Raw genomic sequence first — 19,467 nt, 5'->3', positions numbered from 1 at the left:
TTTTAGTTCAAGGAGAAACATTTTTTGGCCATTTGATATCGTAGAAGTAGTCCCAAGCCTAACTTGAGGCACACATTCCAATTACTGTAATGTGTACAGCACCAGGAACCTCTGCAGATATGTGCCTGGTCAGCAGGGTCCTGAGAGAATCAGTGGAGCTGCAGAGGAAGACTCAGAGACCGTAAATTAGGAAAAATACTTTTCTTTGGTGACCACATAGTGAATCCAGACATGAGATAGTCAGAATTCTCTTCTGCCTTTGAGAAGTGTGTGAGACCTGTGTCAGCTGAGTCCTTCTCAGATATTGCTGACAAAGAGTTTATCTTTGCAACCTGTCTGTAACACAGGGCTAACAACATACATTACATTTTTAAGTACAGGTGGACAAGGTGAAAACAAGAGCTCCATCAGTTTTGGATGCATCACACATGCACCTGACCCCCAGTGCCACAGAGCCACAACTGAGTATCAAACAAGGAAAGCTCCTAACTGCTTAAGCTGCATCCCAGAGAAATTAGCATTTCTGCACATCCCAATCAGGCAACTCATGCTGGGTACCAAATGGCAGAAGTGCACAAGTGACCTCCTGCAAAAAAAGCTGGCACAGCCAGCTGCTTCCAGCCAGGAGAGCATCACACTCCTCTGTGCCTTCTCTGCAATTTCCACATAGGGCCAGCCATTCCCTTCAGCCACACAGGAAGCAGGGGCCCTTCAGAGAATTTCACTGCACTATTTCACTGATTCAGAGAATAAATCTGCACAGGGCACGAGGCAAGGATCAGGTGAAGACAGGAGGATATGTAAGCAACAACTGTCACATTGCAGACACATGACAGGACTGAAGCTGCAGTTCCAAATCCGCAGCAGAGCTTTGCTACGGAGGATTTGATTTTGTATCTACAGTGAGGAACTATAATGTACCTCCTTATCTAAAAATAATTTTTGAAAAAGGTCTTCTAACATCTGGACTTGTATCAATGCTACGACAGGCACTGGCAGCTGCATTTAAACCCCTTAGTCTGCAGTCCAGCTCTCTGCCAACAATAACTGACAGCAATAGCGGGGCTGTGGCAATGCAGCTCCCACTCACCCCATGGCTGTGACACATTTCCTCTGCAGAACAGGAACTCAGACCCTTGCATCTCCAAGGCTCAGTTCCAGATTTGGAGGAAAGCAGCCAGTGGGCACAGTGTGTGCACCTGTAATCCAGCCCAGGCTTTCCCCTCTCTCCAAATGCTCCTGCTCCTCATGCTTGTATCCCACTTTCTCCACCATCTGCTCTTCCTACAGCTATCCCAGCTGCCTATACTCTGAGTACTGCTTCACCTTCCTATTTCCCCTACTCAGAGCTTCTGCTGAACTCTTGCTTTGTGTTTTCTTCCAGCTCCCCCTCCCCTTGTTTTTAGCCCTCTGGATTTAAATGTGTTTCTTCCCATCTCCTTTCACAGTCCAGGCTCTCTGGAGGGAACAGACCCAGCTGCTTGCTGCCTTTAGTGGCTGTGCTCTTCGGCAGAGGCCAGAAGACAAAAAACTTCTCTGATTTTGTAGCAGATTCTCATAGCAGGTACTATGCAATTATTAGATGACATATGCTTTTAAAAGTTATATTCAACTGCATTTTGCAACTACCCTGTATTTTCAAAATGCTCTGAAATTTAGAAGATAAATATGCAGAGTTGCAGAACTGGCACAAAATGTAAATGGTCGGACCAAGGGTGATTCATCTTACATGCACTGGGCTATGTCTCTCACATCCTATAAAGCCCACCAGATATTCAGCTCAAGTGCAGCAGTCCAACAACAAAACTTTCCACATGATGATTTCATGACCAGGCAAAATTCTGTACAACACCTCAATGTGATGCAGAGTTAACTTCAGTATGCACTCACTGCATTTGAGGACATGCACACACATTATTTGCAGGCTTCACTTTTGGCATCTCAAAATGAATTTGCTGAGCTAATGATATTCCGAGAAGATGTCAACGCTCCAGGTGCTGTGGGCAGTCCAGCACTGCCAGCACCTGCAGCAGGTGGTGGTGCTCTGGGTAAGGCAGAGCTGAGCCCTCAAGTCTCACAAGCAGAGCTCAGCCCTTCTTAGCAGTCGTTCAGGAGCCTGCAGCTCACTTCACAGTGGGATCTTTGGACTTTGCCTCATGGCCATGTGCCAGCTCAGGGAATTGCATCTGAACCAGGTGTCCTCTGCTGCTTGTGCTGGATGGGCACATAAGAGCTCCCTCTTCAGTGACACCGGTTCTGGGGTGAAAGTGATGCACCCTGACATGTCTGGTGACAATGCACAGCAACCCAAATGTGCACAAAGTATCAATTGCCATCCTGCCCATGAGGCTACTGGCAAGATTAAACTAGACAAGGCATGTTGTGTCAACAGCAACAGCATGGAAGGACAACCCCGATGCAGCTGAATCTGTTAGCCAAAACTTTCTGCATACGAACAAAGCCGCCTGTACAAGACAGAGGAGAGAGGCGAGAGGATCCTGTTTGTCCATCCCATCATCAACAACAAAAAAGGAGGCTTACGCTAGGAGACAAAAAGCAGTCCTACATTTTAAGGCAGGCAGCATCTACCCCAAAAAGCTGAATTTGGATGTAAGCTTTACATCTTTCAGCAGTGTGAAGGTCTGTGGGATGCAGAAAGAACATAAAAACCCCATAAACACATTCTGGGTAGTACCAGGTTTCACAAAGTTTCAGATTGGTACATCAGTCACAATAGAAATCTCCTTTTTCCCCTCCCCCATCTACGGCAGGCCACCAGAACTGCACTTGGAGACTGGAAGACAAATGGGCAGCTGCCTCTGGAGGCAATTGTGAGGAGACTAAAGATCAACTTGCAGCTGGCACTTCCACCCCCACCTCTCCTTAATACTTCAGTCCACTCGCTGCCAGACAAGGATCATGAGTCAGCTCCTAAACATATTCTCCTTGAAACAATAGCTATAGCTCTGTGCTGCAGCTATCCCACTGCTCCGGCTCCAAGGGACACGCCACAGTCACGGAAACAAAGGCACCAATTTTAACCTACAGCAGCCCAACACCAGAACTGAATAATATAATAAGCATGCACTAAAGAACACTGCTAAACCTGGGAGATTAGCAAAGCTAATTTTGACATGTAACAGGCATGAAGTCAGTGCTGTAATGAAAATCTGCAGAAACAGCAAACAGAAGTGGGTTTGGGGCTACATGTTAAAGCAGATGGCTTTTGCTTAAACCTCTTCTGCTACAACAGGGTGCAGTTTGATACCACATCATTGTACACTGCAGTACTAATTAGAGGGCAAAGGAGACAGTGTAGCCATTACAAATTAACTTTACCATAGCCACAGGAGCTGCTCTCAGTTCTGAGCAGCCACCACTCACTGAAACTCCTGCATTCACAAAGATGGAACCCCAGCACTGGTGTCTCAAGGACATTTCAAGAAGTAAAAAGCTTCCTTTTGCAAGGACAACCTTTCAGCTTACCCAGCTGATGACATCAAACTCAGGCTTTTCAGACCCAAGTGCTGTCAGACAAAAAAAAAATTCAAATAATAGATTAAAAAACACTCTAGAGATTTCTCAGAACTAGATGTTAAGTGATGAACTGGTGGTGACTACTGAGCACTTAAAGAGCTGTGCACTTAGAAAGGAGATGGAAGAGTCTATGTCCGTGTTCTACCAAGAAACAGCAGCACCCAGAACATGCCTTACCTGCAGCCAATCCACTGAGACCCTCTGATGGGATGTCGTCACAGAGCTACAGTGCAAGCTAACATGACAGGAGATTTCACTGACTACTCTGTTTCTGGTTTTTTGTAGCTAAGAAATCAGCAAACCCAGCTGTCCTTTCTATACTCACCATAGCTGGTGTTTCTTACAGCTGAGTGCTGCCAATTGCTTTGAAAAGGTCTCTAACCCCAAATATCATGAGCCACACTGCCCTACAAGCCAGAAGGGAAATTGGAGACAGAAGTAAAAGACTGACACCCAACATGATAAAGAGACAGGAGAACTGAAGGAAAATCCACAGGACCCTGCTAGGTGTGGTTTGTGGGACTCAGCAACTCAAATCAGAAGGTCCTACAGTGCATCAATTTTACCACTAACAGAGAGGTGAGTAATGCACACATTCTGTAAAAAAAGATAGCAGGCTGTATACATAAGTATCTTTTAAATTATTTTATTTTGTGTAAGCTAAAAGGAAATTTACACACTTAAATCTCAAAAGACCTTGGGCATGCATATTGACCTTTTTAGAGGTTCTTCGACATAGCTCTCTTTTTTCCATAGGAATTTCCCCAGACATTTACAACCCATAGTTTTTTACTGTATATACAGCCTAAAACCATAGCAATCTATGATTATGTCATTTTACACTGTGCAAAATCAAACAGGAATAGTGGTACAACATAACAAAAATTTTTAACAGGTAAATTCATTGTAAGACATTCATATTGTTTTGGTCCTTCTTTTCCAAATCAAACTGATTAAAAGCAGACAACCTTCTAATGACCAAAAAAAAAATAAAAAAAAAAATCAAGTGTTTAGACAGTAATCCATAACTGGAACAAGAAATTACTGACAGCATACCTTTCAAAAGGCTATATAGTGACAAAGCCATACTACTGAAGTTCAAGAACATAAAAACTGATCAGCCAACCAATCAAACAGGGGGAGGGGATGGGGGAAAAGAAAAGGAAAAACACATCTTAAGCTTGTTAAAACACAAAAGAAATTACTGGGTTTTAAAGAAACAATAACTGAAAAACTCACAAAAGGGACAACATAACCTTTTGATTTTTTTTCCAGCAAGAAATATTTTAATATATGCAGGAAAGAAAAAGTTGCTCAATGCAATCTGAAAGTCTTAAGGGGGAACTTCACAGATTGTGAAGATTGAAGTTTTCATTATGTGTTTAAAGGATTTTATTTTTTTTTAACTTTTAAAAGTTTTTTAAGAAGGACACCACCAGTGTATTTCACAAAGACATAAATGTATACAGCCCAGCACAACAAAAAGAATAGATCTTCAAAAAGATTTACCCCCAATTATTTACATTTTTCTCTAATATAAATTTAGGACTCCAGTATGTAAATAAATATACATTACTATGTATACCTTTCTAGTGCTGCTTACCAACAAATCATCTGAACTTGATATTTTTTTAATTAAATCAAGATTGCTTTTTACGACCCCGCAGAGGGAAGAAAAAAAAAAAATCAATAGAAAACGTCCAATTCACATCACTTTTAGTCTACCTTTTCTTGGCAGCTTGTTGAAGGTGTTAATGTGGCTGGGAACATCAACACCTTGGCATGCATGAAAGTTAAGTCAGGAAGGCTAGAAATCACCTTGGCAGCCTCTTCACTAAGATGTTCTTCCTTTTTAGGCTTCCTGTTGGGAAGAAAAGAACAAAGTGCATTAATCCAGTACCCGATATCCCTGGGATCACTGAAACAATCACTGATTGAAGCAATGTTCTGTCAGCTTGTCTCCCACTGACAGGCACTTCTGTAAGCTACTTGAAGGTAGTCTAATGTTATAATACCTACCTGCCTACCAATAATGTGTTAACAGAGGGAGTCAGCAAAATGTTCCTGTGTATATTGTTGCAATAAGGGAAAAAAAAAAAAGTCCTATTCAAATGATAATTTTTACAGATTTTTTTCTTTTTTTTTTTAGCAGCTTCAAGAGTCAAGAGACTCACTTGAAGAGACAACCATGCCCGTATTCTAGAGATAAAACAGTCAGAGCATTAGTTCTAAACTACCTAAATCTGCTACAATTCTTCAAAAATAAAAGGGAAAAGGTCTTAAAAGGACATTAAGAAACTCTTAAATTACTTCTCAACCATTTTAAAATAAAAAAGCATTTACACTGTGTTTTCAATACAACTGTTCTCAGACTGCACACATGCCACTCTATGTTGTGATCCCAAAACCTTTTCTCCCCTCAGGGTTCAGCAGCAGCAGAAGGTGCCTCACAAATAAGTGTATCTACTTGCTTTGAAGTGCAGGAGTATGAGTAGCCATGATACATACAGCAGTTTGAGAATCACTAGGGTTTACTTTGCCTTTTGCATTATTCACAAGAATTACTGAGCACAAATGAATAAAGAAGTCTGAATCCCATGTCGCTTGGTTCTCACAATTATGCAAAAAACTCACACTTCCCAAGCAAAATGAAACCTGGCTTAGACTGCTACAGAGCCCCCTCCTTTGCCCAAAAATCTATACTTTACACACATCTGGCTTATCTTTGAAGAACACAGCCTACTACTAGAAATACTCAGTTTTCCATCAAACATTATTCCAGTTTCAAGAAGGCACCAGCTAAATCCTGTAATGATAAAATTCCAACTGAATAAGCTCCCTCAGCTTTGGGGGAAAAAAACCAGCTAAGACAAAATGCTTGGACCAAAGAAACTGCTTTCCCTAGAACACTTCAGAAATTTCCTTTCTGTATCTGGTCTTATTTATTAACTTTAAATCAAGCCCATGAGAGGGCAATGTCCACTCCAATCATGAAGCAGCATGCACTTTTTGTCAGCCTCCATGAGGATTGTTTCCTCAGCTGAGCAGAGACCAGTGGAAAGCAAGGGGCTACAAGTCTGCTTCCACAGAAGCCTCAGAATTCCTTAGCTAGAAGAAAAAAAGACCTGGAGTCAAACACATCCTTGACATCTGATGATTGTGTTGACCATCATCACTGATCATGGTGCTGACACTGAACTATCACTTTTGTTTGCTACTTGAAATCCCTACTTGATAAAAGTTCTCTAGATGAGGCAGTCTACTGACTTACCTTCACAGAACAGCAATATATTTTTTTTTTTCTCTGCTGCAATGGAATTTCATGAGCTACTGACTAGGCAGATTACCAAATTCTGGAGGATAAACAAAGCTGTGTGCTGGATTTACTGAAGGAAGAAGCAGAGAGCCAATATGTGCCTCCTCTAACAACTTCACAGTCAACTCTGTTTGCAGTCAAAGGACTATCTCTGAGCTGTTGAAATGTGGTTCTCACCCACCACTGTGTTATCAGTATCTGGTGCCACTATTAATAATCACTTACCACAAGCCTCTTAAAGGTACAAACTCCTGATGATCAAGGACTCAGAGCTAACAAAGGAGCGTTTGACAGAGGAAGCCAAGGGAAGAGGGCTGCCTTGGAGATGTTCCTGTAATTGTTCATCAGGCGAGATGGAGCTCACACACTCCTTGCTATTTATATTCCTCTTCCTCCTCTGCTCAACTACAGCATGCTAAGAAATGGCACTGCTGGGTCCCAGAGGCAGCGCTGCATTTCATTCCACGGTCACATGCAGCACCTTTATCACAGGACAATGCCATCACTCCTGCTGTACCAGCTGCTCTCTCTGCAGAACAGGCACACCAGTGAGCCCAGTCAGGTTTCAATCTCACCCAGTTCCCACTGCTCCCCTTCTGGCTGGAGTATTCCCCTTTGCAACAATTTATCTACTCCACTGCAATGTAAAAAGTATTTCTAAAGCAGGAGAAGCTGACACACCAACACAGCAACCATTGCTTTGCTGTGACCACGACAGAACTATGGATAGAAACACTTGGTAATGAGACTCAGACCCTTTCTTGAAATTATCTCAGTGCAGAAAGGGGTGAGATGACCAAAATTCTCCATTCCTCAATGGAGAGAGGCAGGTTCCTCTGCAATACAATAAAACCGGACACTGGAAGTACCCTTTCCCTGTAACAATCAACACTTTTGGTAGCAAATATCACCAGGGAAACCCTAAAGAGTTACTCATTAACTCTCTAATTTTCAAAGACAAAGTAGCATCATCACAGCAGACAGGTTTTACCATTAAAACTTAGCAAACTGACTACCAACTGGGATGTCCTTGAACAGAGACAAGAGAAATAACTGCACTAATTTCAGGCACCACTTTTGCTGAAAACATTCCCATTGCCAAGAGCTTCTTTTGCTGAGCCGTGATCAGTGAAGGGGAGTCTCACAGTGCTTCTCCTGCTCATGCACTCCTCACTCCTACCTGCCATGGCTTAAAGAACAGACACTGAGTGAGTGGACAGTCAGTGGCAGCTGTACTACAACTGTCTGCTTTGGAATCAGAACTTTGGATTACAAAACCATGAAAGGACCCATCCCTGGATCAAAACAAGGTCTCTGCCTCATTCTGGTTTCTAAATAATCCTCTACAGCACACTTTGTCCCCATCCATCTCTTCTCTTACACTACATTACATTCCCTCCCAAAAAGGACAGGAGGGATACCCCTACCCAAGCATTTGTATCAGTCCCTCTACCTGTAGGCACTGAATTTCCTTTTCAAAGGCATGTTAACACTAAGCCACAAGAAATGAACCAGACTGACGGGCAGGAAAGTTGCTGGAAGAAAATCTGGCAAGAAAGAGGGAATGCTTTGTCCATCCATCACTTGTGTGTCACTGTTCTGTTTTGCATTCCAACCTCTTCCTGCAGTATTCAAGTATTTCAGGGTTTCAGTCACCTCTCATGTTTGCAAAGAGTTTTTAGGATAGCACCCACAAGGCCAGGCTTTATCAGCAACAATGAGCTGATTAGAGAAATGCACTTTAAAAACACTCTGTAATTAAGAGTTAGCCTGCTCCATCCAACACCATCCCCAAGGAGTATTTCCAGTTTAAATAAGGGTTTTGGCCATTTCTTGGAAAGGGATCAGTGCTCTGCTTTCCTTCAAAAAGACAGCAGATAAACTTTTGATCTCTGCCAGTTCTATGGAACTAGGCAAGGCTGGACACTCTCTGTGGAATGCTGCACTGCATCCCTGACCTTCAACACTTACTGCTGCCTTCAAGGTTTCAGGCTCAAGCTGAGGGGGAAGTTTTTTCCTCCTCTCCCAATACTTTCCTGCTGAGAAACCAACTTTCTGGTTCAAGAGGTGGCTTTGCAACTAAAGACAGGGTTGTTTTAGATAAAGACAGCTCTTCACATGGCATCCCACAGCTGAACAGTGGTATTTTCACTCTAAACTTTACCCTAAAGATCCTGGGTTCAGCCAAGTTACAGACATGGGATAGCCTCAGCACAACTGAAGTTGCCATCAAAGTGATCCTAATCCACTGGTTTTGCCCTCCTCAGTCAGTTATCATGCATGTCTAATAGTTAACATTTCCAGGCTGGTGCATGAACCTTACTCCCATTGACCTGGCTGTACCCAGCCTCTCCTATTTTAAAGTCTCCAGTTCATTACAAAAGAATTGAAAAAAATGAAAAGAAAAATAAATTTATTACAAAAAGCTAACATTGTGCCACACTATTTGGTATACTGCTGAGGCTATACCTTTTTATTTCTCAGAAGATTTCTAGCTTTAAAAAACAGACTGCTTTTCTTTTGGGGAGCATGAAATCAAGCAGAAAAAGTACTGGATTTTTTATTCTTTTTAATTCAGAGTAGATAAGAACAAACAAAATGTATTAAATCGTGAAAACAGCTAATCCTTGTGTATGTCTGAACTCAGCCTCCAAGTCTGAGGTCCTCAGCCTGATATATTGCTACATCACAGATCTAGAACCAATTCCTGTTGGTAAGTAATGCTCTCCAGCACAGGGGAAGAGCTCTGACATCTGGATAAAGAGCTTTAAAAGCACAAATAAGAGCTTTCAAGTGTACTGTGGAAACATTGGGAAAAACCCAAACCCCTCATATAAAATAAAAACTACAGAAAAATGAGGGTCAACATTCACTTAAACGAAGTTCCTCTGTAAACAAAAAACTAAGATATCTTAAAGCAATGTACAAATCTAAGAGTGCAGATACAATGAAGATACATTTGGAATTTGCATGTCCTGCTGTGGTTACTTTTAAATTAAACTTAGAATATAATACAAAAGTATTTCAACTGTAACTATGTTTTCTAATTCCTGAAAGCCAAAACTTCCACTACGGTATTTCTAGGAAGAGTAAGTGCACTCCATGGATAGAAAAAGACGCAATCCAAAAGACACAAAAATCAGCATCGAAGTGGGGAGTTCCCTCTACTGGTTCTCCCTTGAAACTTCATGGCTTGTTGATTTCATGTTCACTTTGAAAATTATCACTGCAGGAAAACTAGGAAGATAGATTTCTCAGTAAAAGAGCATGTTTTAAAAGAACTCTTGAAAATTACGAATTAGTCATTTTAAGCAAGTCAGCTCTATCCCACCACTACCATGCCTCCTCCAAAGGGCTGTTGCATGAAAACACATCTAGTTTAAGAGTGCTGAGTAAACCCTAAAGATCACTTGAGAGTGAAGATATGTTACCATCTACTTGTTGCATGTCAAGGCACACACTTCCAAAAAACCAATGTTTTACTTAGCAAAGATTCCTCAGCATTTCTTTCAACGGGCACAGACATTAATCACATGTTAAGACAGTCTAGGATCCTACTGCTAAGATACACATAAAAAAATAAACCCAAAGAATACAAGCTTATAAATGGAGAGACTGTTCGGTACCAAATCAAAAGGCCATACTCCAAGAAAGCTGTTTGATGTCTAAAGCTTTTCTATAGATACTACCTATGAAAAAAGCACAAAACTACTTCACATGTGCTCCATTGAGGCAGAAATTACATCCTGAACCAACTAAACACTCAATCCTTAACCTGCAACAGCGAAATTATACTGATGTTTGGTCACTGAAGTTTTGACAGGTGTTAGAAATATATGTGAAGGGACAAATAAAGTCAAAATTATTAGCCTGTTACCATTTTATTTGTGAAACATTCTGTATTTATAAATTACACAGAGTCCAAGGAGAGTCTTCTCAGTCCTAGGTCACTGAACTGATTCAGTTTACCCTGCCACTCTCAGGAACCAGCTCTAGCATTCAGAAAGTTGTTTCCTCCAGTTCAGTCTTTGGCTCTACTTTTCCAACATTGGTCCTGGTGATCCTTTTCCTTCAGCTCATAAACTCTTGCCCATCTCATTTTAGAATTCTGAGATCATTTGAAATAAGAACTACAGTACAATGAACTTCAGATTTAAAATTTAAAGCATTTTGATCATTCAGGAACGTCTGCCCTGAAACTGCACACACATTCATGCCTCACATTTCATGTCACCCTTGGAAACAGAAGGAAAACGTGCAATGAAGAGCATTTACCTTGTGGACGTGCTTGCCTTCTCCACTGTGGACATGAGCCTTGCAAATGCATCAGTCACTCTGCTGCTTGCGTTGGAAGTTTCCAGTTTTGAGGTTGTCAATTCATACAACTCAGGATCCACACCTTACAGTATAAAACAATAATCAGTGATGGTTGGAGGCAAGTAGAATCATAATTAGTCACAGACCAACTTGCTAGAGACTGTTTTCTGTAAACATCTGAATCATTTATAATTTCAAGATACATGAAAAGAACATGACAGAACATGTCTGCGTTTCTGAAGCATCATCCTCTCTCCCCATCCTTTTTCAGCAGCTTTTTTAGTTGTAGTACAAAACACACAACTTGGATCAAGTCTGGCATACCAAGTCTCAGTCTGTGAGTAAACAAAACCAGTCTGATTGACTTTTCAGAGTGAAACCTCTACAAAAAATATCAGCTGTGTCAAAATGGATTGTTTCAACTACTTCAACTCAACTGCCTGTATTAAAAGAGCAGTGCATGTTAACAGGGACCAACTCTTCACCTAGAGATTACAAACAACACTGGCATGCAATACAGTGCATGTAGTATGTGGCTTTTCTCTAGGGATTGTGTTGAAATTTTAAGTGAGGAAAAGCAGCTTTTATGAAACGTAGAAGTGGAATGGCATTTAAAAATGCTATTATTATATACTAATATGCACAGGACTACCAAAACTTTAAGTCTGCACTCCCTTTTCACCTTTCAAGTATTTCTAATGCATTAAGAATCTGAATGTTTCAGCCTTGAATTCGCAGCTTCAGGTATCTGAAGTCAGATGCTGAATTTGGACATCACATTTGTTGCACACAGATTTCAAATTTTAGCAGCAGAGGTCATTCTGAAAACACTGCAAACAATGGAAACCTGTATGCAAAAAATGTATATGTATGAGTTAAACTCTATCTGTTTAATATCAAGCATCACATCTCAGTAGGAAGTAGCTCTAGGATTTTTAAATATTAAATACTATTAAAAAAAAATAATCTCTAGGAATTAGAATTACCAAAACAAATCAAGACTGTTACAACAAAGTTTGTTGCATTTTAGATTGCTGATACTTCCCTAGTTATAGTTTCAGATAGTCCATGCTTCACTTCAGGGGTTTCATGAAGTGTGCATATGTGCCATTCCCAAGGTGTTTTTCAAAGACAGCACAGAATTTTTGTTCATAAGCACTGTGTTCATTTACAAACACCTCTGTGCTAAACAGGTGTCACACTTGTGCCTGTTGGTGTGGGCAACATAAAATCATTTCATCCTACTGCAGAACAAACACTGCAAATATGGGGACCCGATGGTCCCATGCAGCTCCCTGATACAAAACCAGCATTTGTTAATGTTTGCTGATGATTGTATCCAGCTTACTTCCCAGGATCTAGATGCTTTTAGAAGTATTCCTGAAACACCAAAAGATTACTAAAAATAAATGCCAGTGCCTGCTGTCCTGCCTTTACCACCAGTAACTGCAGCACTGTGTGTGCTAATAGAACCATCCTCAAACCTGCTTTGCATGAGCTCTCCACAAGCAGTGTCTTCACCATTTATCCTTTTGGCACAAGTTAATTCTTCTTTTATTGTGAGGAAACTAAGCTGACCAAAATGTAAAATAAAGAAAATCATCTGGTTAAGTTACAGGACATGGAAGATTTGTTTAGTATAATATGAGTTGATTAGAAATTAATCAGATGTCCTTTTAACATGGGTTTTGGGTTTTTTTTACATCTGGATTTTCAAAGTGGATTTGATCCAGTTCCATGCAAAATATCAAAATATGTACTGTCCTGAGACTGGTATACCAAGACTTCTAATAATGTCAGATGTTTACAGAACTTAGAAATAGGAAAAAGCCCAAATATTCCATAAAATATCCACTTTCAATCAGGGAGAGGAAGCCTTGAAGAAATACACTTTGACTTGCAGAAGCCTGCGAAATCCCATTAAGGTACAAATTGGAAAGCTAATTGAAGGAAGGAGCCCTTTGACATGCAACTCTGCAACAAACATTAAATGCAACCTTGTAAGTTACATCATTTAGATATTCCCATTTACAGTCCTGTACTGGGATGTCACTGATCAATTTACTGTTCTTTAGGCACCTCCTACTCAGCTGCATTTATGTTAAACTCTTTACATGAAAAATAAAACAATACATTAAATCTGTGGGAAAATATTATAAATTAGTAACTCCCTGTTCATAATGTGGAATGAAAATTTGTATATAAAAAGTTATTTTGAGTATTGATGACATCAGACTGAGAAGAATTCAGTGTCAATCTATAACAAGTAAAATTAAGTCTCCAAAGAAAGAATAAACTTCTGATAAAAGTAACTTCTTTAAGCAAAAAAAAAAAAAAATCTAGCAATTTGTCTTTCAATTATTTTATGTATTTTTAAGAGTTGCATATTTTCCATTTTATTCAGGTGATGAGAGAATATATATATGGAAACCACTGCAAAACCTTAATGAGATATTGAAGGAAAGTTAGCCAACCAAACCCCACACAAAGCTCCTAAACACACACACAAACACACGAGCTGCAAGCCATGAAACAAATGACTTTCCCAGAAACAAGTCAGTAAGGAAAAAAAAAAAACAAAGCCAAACCAAAATAAAGAAAGGAAAAAAAAAAAAGAAAAAAAGAAGCACTATAGGGCATACCACAGAAGGTGATACCTGTAACTTGATTAAACAACAACATAAAAAATAAAATGCAATAAAAGACTAACAGACTATTCCTCCAGTAACCCCTTCCAGTGTGCACACCTTCTGCACAAGCAATAATGCATGTACCCAGCTACACAAGCAGTAATACTGGGCACTGGTGACTTGTGTCAGTGGACTTGCACACACTTAAAAGAATCTGCAGGATTCAAGCACCTTGACTTTGCTAGCTGTCACTTCCATGACAAATCTGCCCTCTTTCATCTGATAATGACATTTCTCAAGGGTGGAATAAAAAGTCATTTAGATTGCCATGCCATAAAATTGCTTTCAGTGATAAGATTTTAAAACTAAAAAAGCATGTTTCTAAAACCAAAAAATACCATAATAATTATAATCACTTATTTGAAATGTGGGAGGACCCCAAACATCTTATGAACGGATTTTAAAAATTAAAATCACTAAGAGGAAAAATATCTTTCCTATGAAAAAAATTGATTATCATGGCTTCAGGCATTGTATTGAAGGAGTACTTGCATTATCAACTTAACCTAAGCACTGGAACAAATCCCCAAAGTGTTCCCTGAAATTCCTGCAGAAATTTATTCAAAGTGTAGGTTTTCACAAGCTCATGCAAAATACTCAGAGCACATAAAAACCACATGATAAATTAATTCAATTACTTTCACACATTATTCAATGAGAGAGTGGTGTTTTCATCTCTTTTTTAAGGAACTAAGTTGCAGATAATGTGCTTTGGCTTCAAAATTAACATTAATGAACTTCTAATATCCCACAAACATGCAACTATCCTTCTTTTCTATTATAAAGGCTGTTAAAACACCTTTTTCACTGTATTATTAGTAGCAATCCATGACCTCCTGGGCTATGATGTACCAAGGCTGATAAATTTATATTCACACATGGCTTCTAAACATCGTCATAATCCTGTAATTTGGAGGCACTTAGAAAAGAGAGCAAGCCTCATATTTTAGGAATTGCCACATCTATACCATTTTTCGAATTTCCTTAAGTGCTTAGAAGAGTTTCAATTTCTCATTTGAAACAAGTGTTTTAACATCTTATTTGCAAGAGCATAAAAGCCATTCATTCCTTCAGCAGGTGACAAATACAGAGCTGACAGTACCTTTTAAATACTTCGTACTCGATACAAAACATCAGAAAACAGAACACAGATTAAAGGAAAAACGCAGTAGAGAGACATTTTAGAGAAATGCAATGTAAAACTTCTCCTTGTTTGTAGGAAAGTCAAGTGATGTGCTCATGCTTTTAGTAAGTCGTTATATTCTTACAGTTGTGGTTTTAACACTCTGCTGACCTGGGATTGTGGTGGTGCTGCTAGAGCTACTGTCATCCACGGGCCCAAAGAAATCAAGGTTCAGAAGAGTGGAACCTCCACTAGCTTGAAATTCAGTGACCGTGTTGGTAGGCAGCCATATAGAAGGTAAGCCAAGGGAGGGGTTTATGTGTAAAAAGGGGTAAGACACACACTTGAACATGCAAGTTATAATTAGTACTCAGTACGCAATTTAAAAATCGACATGAAAACAATGCTTACAGTATTAGTTTGTACCTTCTAAAATGTTAACAACTTAATTCAGTGCACATTTCCTCATGTACAATGCAGCAAGGAAATCAACACTAGTAACTTTAAAATAGAAATATTTATTTCAATCTAAAAATGAAAGAGAACCAGCACGACCCAGAGAGAGAGAAGTGACCAGTTAAAGGGAAACAATATATAGGTCAATTGATAGTTGAAATATAATAGGCTTTTTCTCCCCTCACTGAAATTGAAAGCCATTCTTTCATCAGGAAAACTTAGCAGATCTTCAAATAGCAAAGAAAAAAAAAAAAAAAGAAAGAAAAAAAAATTAAAAATTTTATTTAGCAGCTTTAAGCTATTAATTATCATTATCTTAAAGCAGTGTGACCACTGGGTAACAAATGCCACTCTTATGTCCAGTTCCTCACTGACAAATTATACTGTTCCCCTTTAGTACTAAAACAGAAATCAAACCAAGATACATTTTAAAGTTGTTTGTTAAAAAGAAAGCATGATGATTGACTGAAGTAGTAAGACACCAGACAACAGCAAAAGGGTCCATCCAGGCTTTCCTTCAGCACCATGATACAGCTATCCAAACTCTTACACCCCACACGTTCTGCAACAACAGTGTGGCAACACCAGTGCAGTAAGAGATGCACTTTATCTGAGCCTGCCTTTGAACCTGTGTGTCATCAATTAGTTGTTGTCAGCAGGCTCCTGGTAAAGGAGCTTCTTGATAGGTTTCTAGTCTGTCAATCAAACAAGTTTCCAGAACTTGTTTTATTTCTTTTGCATGCACTTACATTTCTGACACTGGAGGCAGTGGCACAACTCACTTGGCTATTAAAATAGACATAGGTGAAAGGTGTCTTTTAGGTGATAACTATATACAGTTACAGATACAAATAAGTTTGTAGCTACCTCTTTAATATATTAGCTATAATTAGCTCTTTAGTATAAGCAAAAGGGATAATGAATGAAGTTACATTTTTGAAATATAAAATTATCTTTAAATCTGAAAACTTTCAGCTCAGGAAGTGTATATTTTGCAAACAGTTTGAGGTTAAAATATTGTGCTTTGAAGTAGCCACTATACAGAAGTTTGTCGTTCAGAGGATGTCTAAAGAGATAGCTGACTGGTGAAAAATACTTTTAAGAAGTAAAACTCATCAATCTAAAATGCTCATTTGTTCAGAGCTTCATTATAATCTGCAGTTATACATAATGAAGTGTTAATATTGCCACTGTGTCACTAGCATATAGAAGGAATCTAAAATAACACTTAACTTCATATTTTTCAAACTATGAATACGTCACATAGGGGCACTGCTAATCAGAAAGAAAGCCTGAATTTCCAAAGTTAGGAGTAAGAAATAAGTATTATATATATATATTTTTATATATGTGTGTGTGTATATATTTTAAAAAAATAATCAGCAGATAGATGTTTGTCTGAACTTTGTAGCTTTCTTATCTCTAGCTCTGGTGCTAGAGGCTCTACGGAGAGACGTACCATCTAAAGGGTTAGTAAGGCCACTGCTACTCCAGTCAAACTGGACAGGTGGTAGAGATTCCTAGAGTTGAAAAGTCAGAAATCAGATTTTATAGTCAGTTCAGGTTACAACAATGCAAAGCAGTTCAAACAACAGATTCTTTAGCGTCTAAACACTAAAAAAGACAACTAAATGATCAATCCCAAACTTTTGGGAGGTGTGTATTTTCATAATATGCACTAGAGATTCAAAGCAGATTTGTTCTACCACAGAAAGTCTATTAAATTCTGAACAGCACAGATTAGTTAACTTTAACTCAAACAGGATTTTCAATTTAACTAAAACATATGAATTGAAAAACAAACCTTAAGGCATCACTGAAAATTAAACTATTACTTTCATGGAAGATGAAGGACATAGCATAGAAAGTTATGTATACGCAATTACAGGGCAAATTCAGAGCAGTGAAAGCTGTCTGTGTATCCACGCTTTGTCTTGATCATATATATTATTTATCGTCAAACAACCCATCATTCTTTTGGTTTGTTTTGCTCTTAAGAAACATAATCCCCACACATGAGGGACAAATTACCAACGCCCTCTCCACTCCACCCTCTTTAAAAATAAAAGTTCTGTGACTTATTATCCTTTCACAGTTAACTCATCCTGATCTAAATACAAACCATTGGTAGCAATGCTTGAACAAGAGGAGTATGGAAGCATTGACTCCTTCTGGGAGCCCATCTTTGCTTTTCATTTCCTCTTGTTAAGCCTTTTGGACACAAGCAAGCAGCAGGGACCATACTCTAAAGGGAAGGTGTGTTCAGGTGCAGTGTGACTTGCAAGCACTGTCCTCCTGTACTCTCAGGACACAAACTGATGGGACAGCAGCAGAAATGTCTGAAAGAAGCTGAACCTTTCTACTTTTGTGCATTATACTCTGCTCTCTCCCCAGTGAAGTCAACTGTTGTGAAGCGCTGGAGAAGGATGTGCCCTCAACTTCCAATGAAACAATCACAGTATGGAAGAAATGAATGGATGTTCTCAGCAATATTTTTTAAAATGCATCAGTACTTGTTAAGCCCCCAATGGCTGAGCCATACCTTCTCTTTGCTTTTGTAGAAAATCAGCCTTAATTCTTTAATTTCAAAACTTCCAACCATCTGACACTAAAGAAAAATGCAGATTCACTAATCAAGACTGTAGCAACCTGAGGTAGCTTTGTAGCCCAATTATGCTCACTGTAAAAGACATTTCCTCAGTGCTAGATGTTTACAGGAAGCAAAACAAAGGGAGCTGGAGATTTCTGTATTTACTTATAGCAAAGATTTTTCTAAGCAAGACATTTACTATTTAATGTCTTTAAAAATACTTTCAGTACTGAGGACAGCTTGAACAGTATTCTCTCCATGGAGGTTAAGAAACTGATTCTTCACTTTTTACTTTGCTTTGAGAATGCTATTACTGGCATTGAAATGATTTGCATGTAGATATAATGTCAGCAGTGTGCAAGCTCCACTTGATGAAGTAATGATCTCTATCATCAGTAGCTTGTTTAAACTTTGTCACATGTAAAATACATTAACACTGAAAGGAGTTTGTAGGAAAATAAACCGGTAGTAAGTATGACAATTTAGTAGCTTTCTGCCCTGAGCAAAATGAAGTCAAATTGAAACAAAGTGGCTTCTTACTCTCTTACTGAGGAAAGCACCCACTAGATTTTGTGTCAAAGGCCTGAGTTGGGACTGAGGACTGTGACAGAGCTGCATGGAAAAAGTGGCACCAATGGATTGCTAAGTGTTTGCCTTTAATGATGGCTTGACTCTCAGATTTGACAACGAAATGACAAAGGATGTGATGAATTCTTCCTAAAATGGGAAAAAATCCGAGTCTGACTCCAAATCAGTAAGAATATACCAGGTATATTACTCTGCTCTGTGGGATGAGGCCACTCTGCTGATTTAAACAACTTTGCAAAAGAGAGGGTAAGTAAAGCAGCCCTCACCTATACAGGATGCTGGCAAACCCCAGTCTATACAGTAGCAAACAAAGTGAAAGGAGAAGGCAGAGGAAAAAGCAAAATTAAACAAAGTTTTCTGTTTCTAATTATCTCAGCCCTAAGAAAACTACACTGGGACACCTGAACACAGGCATTGAAACCTCAGCCACTGGGAACATACCCTGCAAATGGCAATATAATATTTAGCCTTTCTGAAACTATGAGGTTGTTAGGCTACTGCAATTATTATTTTAATAACATGCTTTAAGGAAAAGTGTCCAATCTAGGAGAATACTGAGAAATGGAGCACACTGCTTTCACTCCTTGAGGCCTCCATCTTAGATTACAGGACACAGTACAGAAATGAAAAAGCATACTCAGCTGTCAAGAGCACTACTCTGAATGTTAAGGAAGGAAATGTTAAGGAAATTAAAATGCCTGTTGGTTTTACTGCATCATATTTCACTTTGATACAAGCGAGAGATGTTTTCACACAGTAATTTTAGAATGCATTATGTAAGAGCTCTTATAATCAAAAGAGTAAAATGTAAATGTTTGTGTCTGTGCCAATAATTACCCAAGGAAAATTA

The 19,467-nt window shown here is 39.1% G+C and overlaps 1 protein-coding gene across 5 annotated transcripts in view; it reads right to left on the bottom strand.

Annotated features, from left to right (window-relative positions):
- Positions 1 to 4,163: 4,163 nt before the first annotated feature.
- The window catches only part of AFTPH (aftiphilin), a 42,543-nt gene continuing 27,239 nt past the window's right edge, over positions 4,164 to 19,467 (bottom strand). The window contains exons 7-10 of one of the 5 annotated variants that reach the window (XM_058834734.1): positions 16,899 to 16,959; positions 15,155 to 15,238; positions 11,129 to 11,252; positions 4,164 to 5,398 (exon numbers count right to left, since the gene is read on the bottom strand). In XM_058834734.1, the coding sequence (XP_058690717.1) occupies positions 5,254 to 5,398; positions 11,129 to 11,252; positions 15,155 to 15,238; positions 16,899 to 16,959 (414 nt within the window). In that variant the 3' untranslated portion in view covers positions 4,164 to 5,253. The other 4 variants (XM_058834735.1, XM_058834737.1, XR_009277162.1 and 1 more) reach the window with 4 other exon arrangements.

The sequence above is a fragment of the Poecile atricapillus genome, chromosome 3 (genome assembly GCF_030490865.1).
Source record: "Poecile atricapillus isolate bPoeAtr1 chromosome 3, bPoeAtr1.hap1, whole genome shotgun sequence".
NCBI classification, from domain to species: Eukaryota; Metazoa; Chordata; class Aves; order Passeriformes; family Paridae; genus Poecile; species Poecile atricapillus.
This window is presented reverse-complemented; position numbering and strand designations above follow the sequence as displayed.